At 41.3% G+C, this 13,455-nt stretch overlaps 1 protein-coding gene across 1 annotated transcript; it reads left to right on the forward strand.

Annotated features, from left to right (window-relative positions):
* The first annotated feature begins 6,742 nt into the window (after positions 1–6,742).
* Positions 6,743–13,239, forward strand: PCNA (proliferating cell nuclear antigen). The gene is made up of 6 exons (XM_014828747.3): positions 6,743–7,184; positions 8,100–8,197; positions 8,359–8,426; positions 9,938–10,132; positions 12,617–12,740; positions 12,824–13,239. Exons 1-6 carry the CDS (start codon positions 6,964–6,966, stop codon positions 12,901–12,903), a joined length of 786 nt encoding a protein of 261 aa, XP_014684233.1. The 5' UTR covers positions 6,743–6,963; the 3' UTR covers positions 12,904–13,239.
* Positions 13,240–13,455: the final 216 nt, after the last annotated feature.

Raw genomic sequence — 13,455 nt, forward strand, 5'->3', positions numbered from 1 at the left:
CCTGTAACAGTGCTTCAAAGTGACAGTAAAATAGGGTGGAGGAACACTGAACTAGGAGAATGCTTTGTTTCCTATTAATCACATTGCAAAAATACTTGTGGGGTGTTTTTAGAGAAACAGACCACTCCCTTCAGACCGTATTTTAAATTTTAGAGAAAGCTTTGTTTTTGTGTTTTGTTTTGTCTTTCAATGTTATTTATAAAAGTAAATAACATGCTGATGGTAATTTTAAAACTCTTTTAATCTGCTGAGGACTGTGTGACCACCATTTTGACTAATGTCAGTGGTCATCTCTTGATCTAAAGGCCAGACACCCCTTGGGTAAATTAAGCAAAGTTTATTATCTAAAGGACCTAGAAGGACATCAACACAGAGAGAGCCACAAGGTCATCCTCTGAGAGAGGCAGAGGTGTTAGTATCCAGATCCTCGCCTTTAGGGCACATAATTGCCAAATCTGCGTGAGTAAGCATCACATCAGTCCTTCCAGAAGCTCAGCTGTTCCCTTTCAAATCCAGCCTAACGTAAAGGAGGCTGGAGAACCAGTGCACCTAGATGGGAGTTTCAGAATGCATGGTATGATTACCAAGGTAGATAATGCCCTCCAATTTGACATGAACTTCTTTTCCATCACACTCAGCCTTCCCAGGCCAACTGAGTTCAGACCAAGTACTTTCCCGAAGTCAGTGCTGTGCAGAACAGGGATCAGGTACTCAGACTTCTGGAAGCCATGCTAACAGGCCTTTGGGCCAGCTTTAGGGCCTCTCCCTCAATTGCAGAAAGAAATTAAAGCAAAAATCTCCCCCCACCTCCAGCCCAAAAAGGAATTTTGTTCCTTTACATTACTTTACACCTCCTCCTCTATCCCTGATTTTTCTCTATTCCTCGTATTAGCTCTTTGCTCTAGGGTCATTTCTTCCAGGCTTGTGGCATATCTTGTATACAGTGATTTCTTTTCATTGTACTCCTTGGCTAGTTCCATTATTTTCAGATGTTATTTTGATTAGTAGAAGTAACTAGCTGAGCCAGCCCTGATGGTCTAGCTGACTAAAGTTTGGCACTTTCCTGGTGGTAGAACCACACCACCTCTCTGTCAGTTGCCATGCTGTGGTGGTGGCTCACAAAGAAGAACTATGACGACTTACAGCTAGGATTTACAACCATGCACTAGCGCTTGGGGGAGGAGAAATAAAAGTGGAAGACTGGCAACAGATGTTAGCTCAGGGTGAATCTTGCCCTACAAAAGAAAAAGTAACTAGCATAAGATTTAGTCCCCCAAATTGTGAAGGCTGCCTGTGAGTTCAGTATAAGTGGGCAGCTATCACTGTAATTATCATTCTATAATAAAAACACCTCCCGCTTTTTTGATATTTGAAAACTGCATTGGTACAAGTGACAAGAAATTCCTCAGTTCCCTGAATAGCGTTTTTCCTCTTAGAGGGGAAGAGTTATCAGTAAACAATTGTGTTTTTCTTTCTTAATTATTTTTTTTAAGATTGGCACCTGAGCTAACAACTGTGGCCAATCTTTTTTTTTTAATTCTTCTCCCCCCAGTACATAGTTGTATGTTCTAGTTGTGAGTGCCTCTGGTTGTGCTATGTGGGTCGCTGCCTCAGCATGGCCTGACAAGCAGTGCCGTGTCCGCCCCCAGGATCCGAACCTGCGAAACCCTGGGCCGCCTAAGTGGAGCGTGCTAACTTAACCACTTGGCCACCGGGCCAGCCCCAGTAAACAATTCTTTAAACAATGAATTATTTAAAGAATTGTCAATAAACAAAAACGGGCTTTATCTGCTCTTTATCTTACCCTTCCTATTGCCTCTACTTCTTAGTTTGACTAGTGTTCCCAGCTAAAATTTCATATTCAGTTTAATGAGATGACATGCAAAAAGCAAGTGAGAATGGGCTATGCAGAATTGGCAAACTTCGTAAAGCTTCAAAACTGTAAATCCTGCACTCTCTCAAACTAACAGGCCTGTTAGATTATTAGACAGTCCATCTAAACTATAATGTCAGTCTCCTCTCTGACAAACCGTAGGTCTTACTTTTTCAAACCAATCGTCTACATGGGGATGCAGGTGGCTTTAAGCACAAATATTAATCTATTGATCACACATGCTGAAATAGTACTACTCAGCCCTGATTATTCATTTGAATTACCTAGGGAGCTTCCAAAATATACCAATGGAGGGCCCACCCTAGACCAACTAAATAAGAATCTCTGGAGATAGAACCTAGAGGAAATGGGCTTTTTTGTTGTTGTCAAGCTCCCCAGGTGAGTCTGATGTGCAACCAGGATTGAGAATCACTCTAATACATGCTATCACCTTGTAAAGAAGTTTGCCAGAAATTATATAAAATAGTTTACAGTATTTTTCTCTCCCAACCTTCATTAACATTTTTCCATCAACAATACATGTTTGATGAAGAAAGTGTGGAAAATACAGAAAAGTATAATTAAAAATATTAAAATTATTTGTGGTATCATCAGCCATGGATAGTTACTGTTAATATTCTCACCTTTTCTTTCTATTCTCTGTGTACTTACACTCAGATATAACAATTTTAGAAAACTGGAATACTGTTGTTTAAACTGTTTCATAAGCTGACTCTTCTCTTTATCAAGTGCCCTTTGAGAATAGTATTTGAAAGGCTGCATAGTATTCCATCTTACATATTTACCATAATTTGCCTTACAAAGACCATAGTTAGACCTCAAGGTTATTTCCAGTTTCAGGGGAATTGTTAAGAATTCTTTAAGAGGGGCTGGCCCCGTGGCTGTGGCTGAGTGGTTGTTTGCACGCTCCCGTGCAGGCGGCCCAGTGTTTCATTGGTTCGAATCCTGGGCGCGGACATGGCACTGCTCATCAAACCACGCTGAGGCGGCGTCCCACATGCCACAACTAGAACGACCCACAACAAAGAATATACAGCTATGTACCAGGGGGCTTTGGGGAGAAAAAGGAAAAGAATAAAATCTAAAAAAAAATATTAAAAAAAGAATTCTATAAGAAACAAACATGCTTCATCTTAGTAAGTACCTCTGATTACTTCTTTAGAAAAAAGTCCTAGAGATTGAACTTCTGTGTCAAAGAATAAACAAAATTCTAAGTCTTTCCATACACGTTTCCAAATTACCACCAGAAAAGTTATATGAATTTATACTCCCATCTTCAATGCAGGACAGTGCCTACTTCTTTGAATCCTTCCTAATAAATGAGTGTTAACACAATTTTTATTATACAGTATGTTAAAATTCTATCTCCCTTAAATTTATATTTCTTTGCTTATTATTATGACCAACCATTATTTCATACATTTACTAAGACCAGGCCTTGGACACTGGAAGTCAGATGTCTCTGGCTTTTGTTTAGATGTATAAATTCCCCTTTTCTCTTAATCAGTTTGAATTGGGTTCTCTGTTGTGAAAATTTGAAGTGTACTGACCAACACAGTGCGTTTAGGCATACTGAAGTTTTAAAACTTATGTATGTCATTCCTTACGTTTTATGGGGTTTTTCCTTTTATGTTTAGATGTCCACAGAAAGATGTCATATATTTTTTTTAAAGATTGGCACCTAAGCTAACACCTGTTGCCAATATTTCTTCTTCTTCTTCTTCTTCTTCTTCCTCTTCTCCCCAAAGCCCCCTAGTACATACTTGTATATTCTAGCTGTAGGTCCTTCTGGTTGTGCTATGTGGGATGCGTGCCTCAGCATGGCCTGATGGGCTGTGCCATGTCCGCACCCAGGATCCAAAGCATGAACCCCTGGCCGCAGAAGTGGAACACGGGAACCTAACCACTCAGCCATGGGGTTGGCTCCAAGATGTCATAAATATTTTCCAAAATACTTTTCTATTTCCTGCTGGGTTTACATTTATTTGAATCTTAATTGTTTAGTCTATCTGGAATTTGTTTCAGTGAACGGTTATTAGGAAGAATCTACAACTTTATTCTTTCCTAGAAGTTTTACCAATTGTTTGATCATAATTTACTTAATTCATTCTTTCTCTCACTGATTGGAATAGCACCTTTACCAGATGTTCAAGTGATCTGCCTAAAACACAAATTAGATCGTATCAAAGACCTTTGGATAACTTTCCCTTGCATTTACAGAGGGCTCGCAAAGTCCTGTGAGACTTCGACCCTGCCTCTCTTTGCAACCTCACCTTGCACCACTCTTCCCATTCAATGTGTTCCAAACACATCAATCTTTGAGTTCTATTATATGCCAATTATATCTCAATTAAAAAACTGGGGGAAAAAGATCCCACCCCAATCTTTGAATTCTAAAACTACTATCTGAACACCATCTAAGTATCCTGTCCTTTTTTTCCCCCATTTTTTTTTTTTTTTTTTTTTGCTTGAGGAAGATTGCCCCTGAGCTAATATCTGTGCCAATCTTCCTCCACTTTATGTGTGAGTCATTGCCACAGCATGGCTGACAAGTGGTGTAGGTCTGTGCCCAGGATCCGAACCCATGAACCCAGGCCACAGAAGTGGAGCCTGCCAATCTTAACCACTACGCTACAGGGCTGGCCTCCATGCTCTCCTTTTAAAACACAGTATTCTTTCAGCCTAGAATACTCTTTCTTCCACTCTCCAAATAGCTAGCTTCTCTGGTAAAATGCTACCTCCTTGTAGAGGCCTTTTATGACCACAGGTGATAGCCATTCATATGTCTTTATTTCAACTGATCATGTGCACTGTGGGTACCACATGGGTGGAGTTTAATTGCCATTTAAAATGTCTTCAAATTGATTACACTTTGACTTAGCATTAAACCAGAATTTTATTATGTCAGCAAAAAGCTCAGAAACAGAGTAGCAGAGTATACATTTGTTATTAGTGAAACAAATGTGCCTCACTGGAGAAATGAACACATTCCATGTTTTGCAAAAGAACAGAGACTCTAAAAGACCTAAGAAAGGAGAACACAAAATGATAAAGCTAATATATTTTGACATATTGAGGTATGTGAAAGGATAATTGATCACACATAAATTGATCACACAAGAAAGTGCCAGTATCAAAATTTACAAGTGGGAAACTATCAACAAAATGAAAAGGCAACCTACTGAATGGGAGGAAATAATTGCAAGTCATATATCTGATAAGGGGCTACTATCCAAAACATATAAAGAACTCATACTGGGCTGGCCCGGTGGTGCAGCGGTTAAGGTTGCACTTTCCGCTTCGGCAGCCCGGGGTTCCCCGGTTCGGATCCCAGGTGTGGACATGGCACTGCTTGGCAAGCCATGCTGTGGTAGGCATCCCACATATAAAGTAGAGGGAGATGGGCACTGATGTTAGCTCAGGGCCAGTCTTCCTCAGCGAAAAGAGGAGGATTGGCAGCAGATGTTAGCTCAGGGCTAATCTTCCTCGGAAAAAAAAAAAAAAACCTCATACAACTCAATAGCAAAAAAACAAACAACAACAATTGAAGGTGTCTTAAACTCAATGAAATAGATACATCTAATAGCAATGCCAGAGGGAGAGACAGAGTGGGGAAAGGCAATATTTGAAGCCATAAAGGTCTGAGAATATTCTAGACAATGAAATATAGGAATCTTCTGATTCGGGAACACAAAATTCCCTGAACAGGATAAATAAAACCAAATCTTAGATACACGGTAGAAAAACTAAAGAATCCACAGACCAAGATATCAGCTGCAACTAAAAGGAAATGCTGTAATCAAAGCAAAAGAGAAATAATGGGGGGATACATAAAATAGGGAAATGAAGTGCTCCTTTTAATATATAGGAAAAAGTTTAATAGAAAAAATATAAACATGGAATAGTCAAGACGTATATGAAAGAGGTCCAACCTCACACAAATGAGCACAGATTTTAAAATGAGACTGCTAATATCTATAGTTAGGAAAATAAGGGGAAATGAACATGCTCATATTCTTGGCTGGAATGTAAATTGCAATATTTTAGAGGTCAGTTTAGTAACATTTACCAAAAATTTAATGTGTATGATCTTGGACCCTGCAAAACTACTTCAAGTTTATCTCAGAAAAATCATCTAAGTTCCCAAAGGTGTTTGTAATCACAAGAAATTGGTAAAAAACAAAAAAAAAGGTTACATAGGATATGACGCCATCTTTTTAAAAGGTACCGATATAAAAAAGATGTACGTGGCATAAAATATACTTTATTAGGTACATTACAGAAGTGTTAACGGTATGAACCCATTTTTGTTTTTTAAAAATGTATATTTGTACAAAAAAAGGAAGGTTAGAAAGCTGTATACAGGAAGTGATTGAGTGGTTTGCGCTCGGGGCGGGTGGGGAGCTGAGATAATTTTTTTATCATAACTGTGCATCTCTTTATCGTTTGACTTCTAGGAGAGCGTCACTTCTTTAACAGCAAGAATAAAGTGCACCTTTAAAGAAGCTGTTCTCCTGAGGCTACACGGCGGCTTTCCCCCCAGGTAGGCTGGATTTGTGTTTCACTTTCACTTTCGTGATTGGAAACTCTTTATCCCCAATGCGGGAGGTTGAGGCATCACACATCCGCCGCTCGACGACCCTGGCCTGGGCCTGGCCCGGACTTGTCCAGCGCCCAGACGCCGGAACATAACAAAAAGGCGGGGAGTCCTGCCGGACACCGCCCCCTCGGCCCGGGGAGGTACTGAGTTCCTGCCCCGCCTCCGTCCCCGCATCCTCCAATGGGTGTTCCTGGGGGGGCGGGCTTTGCGCGGAGAAGGCAGGCGATTGGCTCTGGCGTCTCTCCGCCAGGCAGTGGGCGGGGCAGCGTGGTGACGCCTCGACACGGGGCGCGGGGGCAGAGAGCGCGCGCTCGCAGACGCGGCCGTATTAAACGGCTGCAGGCGCGGCAAGCTTGGATCTTTCTCGCTCTGAGGCTTTCGGCGGTTCTCTCCTGTTCTGTGAAGCCTAAGCCGGCTACACCTTCCTCCTCTTCTTCGCCTGTAGCCGTGTCGTTGCGACTCCACCACCATGTTCGAGGCGCGCCTGGTTCAGGGCTCCATCCTGAAGAAGGTGCTGGAGGCCCTTAAGGACCTCATCAACGAGGCCTGCTGGGACATCAGCTCGAGCGGCGTGAACCTGCAGAGCATGGACTCGTCCCACGTCTCCTTGGTGCAGCTCACCCTGCGCTCGGAGGGCTTCGACACGTACCGCTGCGACCGCAACCTGGCCATGGGCGTGAACCTCACCAGGTGAGCCGCGGGGCGGCGGGGAGCCGGCCCTGGTCCCCGAGTCCCCCGCCCCCCCCAGCTCTTGGCGGGAGCGCCTCCGAGCCGTGCTCTCATTGGCTGGCGTGGGGTGTCTACGCCTTCTCATTGGGCTCCCATGCCGGGGGGCGGGATCCAGCGGAGCGCGCGGTTCCGAAAGCCCGCGCTGGCGGCCGCGCGAACCGGCACTTTCCGCGCCAAAGTCACAAAGCTGGTGGTGGCGGGAAAATGATGGGCTTCTCTGCGGTGCCGGGAAAAGACTGTTCCAGAGCTCTTTGGACATTGGGTGCCGGCGGCCTTGGATGAGAAATCTTGGTCTCGGTTGACTTTAACCGCTTTATAACATTCTCTAGGCCTGCCTCCTTACTTAGGGACAATAGGTTGTTTCTGGTCTCTTATCATTGCAAAGTTGCACTTGGCACCTGAGATCTTGGATTCGAGGAAGGTTTCTCCAGGGCAGTAGCTTTCAACTTTTGGTCACTATCTAGCACGTATACATGTTTCAATTTTTAAAAGCTTATGAGGAATATTTACCCATGCTACATGCGATGTACTTTAATAGCTGTATTACATCGTTTTTAATGGTCCTCGCGGGCCAGTAATTACTTCGTCCGCTAAAAGGAGTTTGCAATTCAGGAAATGCTGCTCTTTTATTTATATTCAGAAATGAAACTGCTGGTGGTAGGGTGTGGGCTTTTTAGTTTAAACATAAATACTGCCAGATTGCACTCCAAAATGGCTGGACCGGTTTCCACATCCTCCTGCAGCACGTTTACCTAACTCTCCAATTCATCAGACCGCCTAATGGGTAAAAATGGTAACTGCTTGTTTTAATTGCTTCGAAATCTAACAATCTTGAGAAGATGGTGTCGATTTTAAACTCTGTCTTCTGTGTTTTAGTATGTCCAAAATACTAAAATGTGCTGGCAATGAAGACATCATTACCCTAAGGGCTGAAGATAACGCGGACACCTTGGCACTAGTATTTGAAGCTCCAAGTAAGTCATACTCTTCTACTGAGTTATGCTAAAAAAAATTAAAATGTGGTATCAGTATTTCTCAAAGCTGTGAGAAATTTAAGATAATGTTTGTGATGCTTGTAAAATTTACATCAGTTGTAAACTTCCACTGTTCTTCAACATTTGTTTTCTTTTGGTAGATCAAGAAAAGGTTTCAGACTATGAAATGAAGTTGATGGATTTAGATGTTGAACAACTTGGAATTCCAGTGAGTATCAAAATTTCTGAGTGTACTGTACACAGCCATGATAGTTACATACGATATGTTGATATGTTAACACGTTAGTATAATTTAAAGCCTACTTCCTAATAGAACTTCTTCTATGTATCTGCTGATGCATGATCCAAAGTGGGGTTTTAGTATTTAGACTGACACACTTGTCATTTTATTAAACTACAGTACTCTAAGGTGGATCATTGGTTGAATTCATTGCTGCCAAGTATGCATGTTTGCATTAACCTCCATGCTTTTTTCTTTTCCTTAGAATGCTTGGTTTTTATTAAGAGTAGGTTTATCAACATCAAAGGAGAGAAGAGGTGTTGGAGTGTTTAAAATACCTAATATCATATTCTCTTGTTTTGTTTTGGGAAGCAGGTAGGCCTGCTTGCACCATCGTTGTTGGTAGTTTGTATGCCATTCTCTAATTTTTTTTTTTTTTTTTTTAAGATTGGCACCTGAACTAACCACTGTTGCCAATTTTCTTTTTTTTTTTCCTCCTTATTCTCCCCAAAGCCCCCCAGCACATAGTTCTACATTCTAGCTGTAGGTCCTTCTGGTTGTGCTATGTGGGATGCTGCTTCAGCATGGCCTTCAGCATGGGGTGCCATGTCCACGCCTAGGATCCAAACCGGTGAAACCCTGGGCCTCTGAAGGGGAGCCTGTGAACTTAACCACTCAGCTACCGGGCTGGCCCTTTCTAATGTCCTCTTTTTGTTCTTTTTTTTTTTTGAGGAAGATTAGCCCTGAGCTAACTGCTGCCAATCCTCCTCTTTTCACTGAGGTAGACTGGCCCTAAGCTAACATTCATGCCCATCTTCCTCTACTTTATATGTGGGATGCCTACCACAGCATAGTGGTACCATGTCCACACCCGGGATCCGAACAAGCAAACCCCGACCCGCCGAAGTGGAACGTGCACACTTACCTGCTGCGCCACTGGGCCGGCCCCTAATGTCCTCTTGATTTAACCCTGGAGGGTGATTACAGGGAGGCTCTACTTCCCTGGATAGTGCATTTACTGTTAAAGGTTTAACTTCTAATTTGTTTTTCTATAACATACTTGTCTTATATCTGTGTTTATTTATTTATTTATTTTTAAGGAAGATTAGCCCTGAGCTAACATCTGCTGCCAATCCTCCTCTTTTCGCTGAGGAAGACTGGCCCTGAGCTAACATACGTGCCCATCTTCCTCTATTTTATATGTGGGACGCCTACCACAGCATGGCTTGCCAAGTGGTGCCATGTCTGCACCTGGGATCCGAACTGACAAACCCTGGGCTGCCCAAGCGGAACATGCACACTTAACTGCTGCGCCACAGGGCCGGCCCCTGCATTTATTTTTTGAGTGGTTAGAGTGTGTTAAGAAATTATACGAGTGATATTTCAAAATAATCAGAAAATCTTAAATTCTGAATTCTTGTTTAGATGCTGATTCTTCAGAAAATGAGGGTGCCAGATCTTTAATTTCCAGCAACTGACTTCAAAATTTTGTTTTATAGGAACAAGAGTATAGCTGTGTAGTAAAGATGCCTTCTGGCGAATTTGCACGTATATGCCGAGATCTCAGTCATATTGGAGATGCTGTTGTGATTTCCTGTGCAAAAGACGGAGTGAAATTTTCTGCAAGTGGAGAACTTGGAAATGGAAATATTAAGTTGTCACAAACAAGTAATGTTGATAAAGAGGAGGAAGCTGTAAGTAGTTTTTAAGTAAACAAATACTTTGAAGAGAATTGTAACACTGCTTAGCATTAGGTTATGTCTTAGTCTGCTTGGGCTGCTATAACAAAATACCATGGTGACTTATAAACAACGTACGTTTTCTCACAGGCCTGGAGGCTTGGAAGCTGGCAGATTCCGTGTCTGATGAGGACCTGCTTCTTGGTCCATAGACAGCAGCCTTCTCACCTGGTAGAAGGGGCGAGGGAACTCTCTAGGGTCTCCTTTATAAGGGCACTAATCCCATTCCTGAGGGCTCCACCCTCATGACCCTAAGCACCTCCCAAAGGTCCCACCTCCAAATACCATCACATTGGGGATTCAGTTTTAACGTGGGGGGCACAACACAAACATTCAGTCTAGACAAGGTGTAATTGCTAAAATTAAAGAACACTCTAAAGAAAAATAGACAACTGCATTTCTTAGTAATTTGTGAGAACTGAAAGACATTATTGAAATCTGCAGGTGTTTTGTTTTTTGTTTTTTAAAGATTTTATTTTTCCTTTTTCTCCCCAAAGCCCCCAGCACATAGTTCTGTATTTTTAGTTGTGGGTCCTTCTAGTTGTGGCATGTGGGATGCCACCTCAGCATGGCTTGATGAGCAGTGCCATGTCGCGTGCCCAGGATCTGAACCAGTGAAACCCTGGGCCGCCAAAGCAAAGCATGTCAACTTAACCACTTGGCCACGGGGCCGGACCCCCAGTGCTTTTTTTAATAAATCACAGAATAATGGGTCTGTATGAAACCTGCACATACTCAAGGACAGGACTGCGAAGCTAGGTGTCTAACCTTTAGCTTTCTAGAGGTACTTACTCTGCTTTTACCAAATAATTGAGCATAGGATGGCAACTCACCCCAGGGATCTAGTTAGGGGTAAAATCTAGCTGTTATGAGGTATGTAATCCTCATACTAATTTTCTTTGTGGTAGGCCCAAAAGGGGGCCTAGACAACCCTCATTTAACCGAAAAATAAAGAACATGCTAATTCCTAAATATCCTTAAATTAAGGTTTTCCTGTAATCAGGTCTTTTTTTAGATCCGTGGAGTATTTATAAACTAATATTTGGCAATTGTACTAAAATAAAACTTATACTTGCTAGCCTGTGAGCCTCAGTTAACTCTAAATCAAGGACAATTAAAGGTCCTATCCTCACAGGATTATTAGGATTAAATATGGTAACATCCAAAGTGCTTAACACAGTGTCTGTCATATTGTAAATTCATAGTAAATATTAGATATTATTTTCTTGTTCCTTGCATGAATAGTCAACCCTAAGTTTAAATGAAGGTAAAATTCCATTTAAATATAAACTTTAAAAATATATATATTAATAACAAAAGCCTAGAGGCTAATTCTGACTTGTCTCCTAAGTTACATTCCACTCTCCTGCTATCTTCATTTTTTTTTTTCTTTTGAGGAAGATTAGCCCTGAGCTAGCTGCTGCCAATCCTCTTCTTTTTGCTGAGGAAGACTGGCCTTGGCCTTCAGATCCGTGCCCATCTTCCTCTACTTTCTATGTGGGATGCCTACCACAGCATGGCTTGCCAAGCGGTGCCATGTCTGCACCCAGGATCTGAACCGGCAAACCCTGGGCCGCCAAAGCAGAACGTTGCACACTTAACCGCTGAGCTACCAGGCTGGCCCCTCTTCGATGTTTTTAAAATCTCAAATATTAGTTCTTCCATAAATATTTTAATATTATCTGATGTATAAACATTAAACTTTACCATATCTAAGAAAATTATTCAATATTAAGGAATTTTTCAGTATTCCTATTTCCTTGGTTATTTCAGAAGTTTGTTTCAGAGTCTGGATTTTGCCTATTGCACCCTTATGTCAATTCTTATGTTCCTCTACATTTATTTCCTATAAACTGGTAGCTACAACTTAGAGGCCTGATGATCTGATATTCAGGGTGCTTTCTTTGGGAGTGGGTGAGCAAGAATACTTCTAGGTAGTAGTGTGTACCTCCAGTAGAAGGCATGGGGTGTTTGGATATCTTTTTGTGATTTTAGCAGCCGTTAATAATCATTGTCTAGATTCATTAAGTCATTAGAGTTTGCAGAGTTGTAATATATTTAATTCCTTCTTCATTTATTAGTTGGTTTATTTATTAGAAAATATTTCAGGACCGGCCCAGTGGTTACGTTTGCATGCTCCGCTTCAGCAGCCTGGCTTTTGCGGGTTTGGATCCTGGACGCAGACATGCGCAACACTCATCAAGCTATGCTGTGGTGGTGTCCCATATACCAAAAATGGAGGAAGATTGGCACAGATGTTAGCTCAGGGCCAATCTTCGTCACACACACACACACAGAAAATTAGTTTCATAGCATCTTCTAAAGTAACCAGTAAAGGGTTTTTTTTGTTTTTGTCTTTAAATATATATATATTGCAAACTAATGGGTTGCAACTTGCTTGACATTTTTCAATATGATGAGTCTTGTTTTCTCCCTTAGGTTACCATAGAGATGAATGAGCCAGTTCAGCTAACTTTTGCACTGAGGTACCTGAACTTCTTTACAAAAGCCACTCCACTGTCTCCTACAGTAACACTCAGTATGTCTGCAGATGTACCCCTTGGTAAGATAAATTGTTGAATCGTGTTTTGTAGGTAGTGTATGTGGTACTTCTCAGTAATTAACTATCTTCTTGTCTTCTTTCAGTTGTAGAGTATAAAATTGCTGATATGGGACATTTAAAGTACTATTTGGCTCCCAAGATCGAGGATGAGGACGCATCCTAGGCATTCTTAAAATCCAAGAAAACAAAACCAAGCTCTTTGAGAACTGCTTCTGAAATGCCACCATGTACTTAACTATCTTCTGTCACCAAATTTGTATCTCTGAGTACATATGTAGATAATGTTTTCTGTAAATAACCTATTTTTTCTTCATTCTCTACAATCTGTTTAAAGAATAAAGTCCAAAGTCAAATCTGGTCTTGTTAACCTAGAAATACTTCTAACTTACCAAGAAATACTCCTTATGATTTTTTTTTATAACAAAAGGGTTATGACTCTAAATGCATTTTTAAGAAATGTTTTCAATTTAAATAAAAATTATTTGAATTTTAAACATAACAGGACAGTGCCTTCATTTAGACTACGACTGTTACAAGGATCCTAGGGAATTCACAGCTGAAGCTACCCTATCATGTAATGTGTTTATTTTTTCAGTGTAGAGCAGCCTGATATAAATACATCTAGATATAGCAATAAAAAGTATTCCAAATACAGTATGTGACGACGTATCTTTGGGGATTCATTTGCCAAACTTGTTTTGGTATTCTAACTTGA

Source organism: Equus asinus, chromosome 15 (assembly GCF_041296235.1).
Source record: "Equus asinus isolate D_3611 breed Donkey chromosome 15, EquAss-T2T_v2, whole genome shotgun sequence".
NCBI lineage: Eukaryota > Metazoa > Chordata > Mammalia > Perissodactyla > Equidae > Equus > Equus asinus.

Excerpts from the sequence above, each read along its gene's own strand:
- PCNA (XM_014828747.3), top strand. The coding sequence starts at position 6,964 with ATGTTCGAGGCGCGCCTGGTTCAGGGCTCCATCCTGAAGAAGGTGCTG. Across the intron at positions 7,185-8,099 it reads ATGGGCGTGAACCTCACCAG|TATGTCCAAAATACTAAAAT; the intron begins GTGAGCCGCGGG and ends TCTGTGTTTTAG. Across the intron at positions 8,427-9,937 it reads TTGAACAACTTGGAATTCCA|GAACAAGAGTATAGCTGTGT; the intron begins GTGAGTATCAAA and ends TTTGTTTTATAG.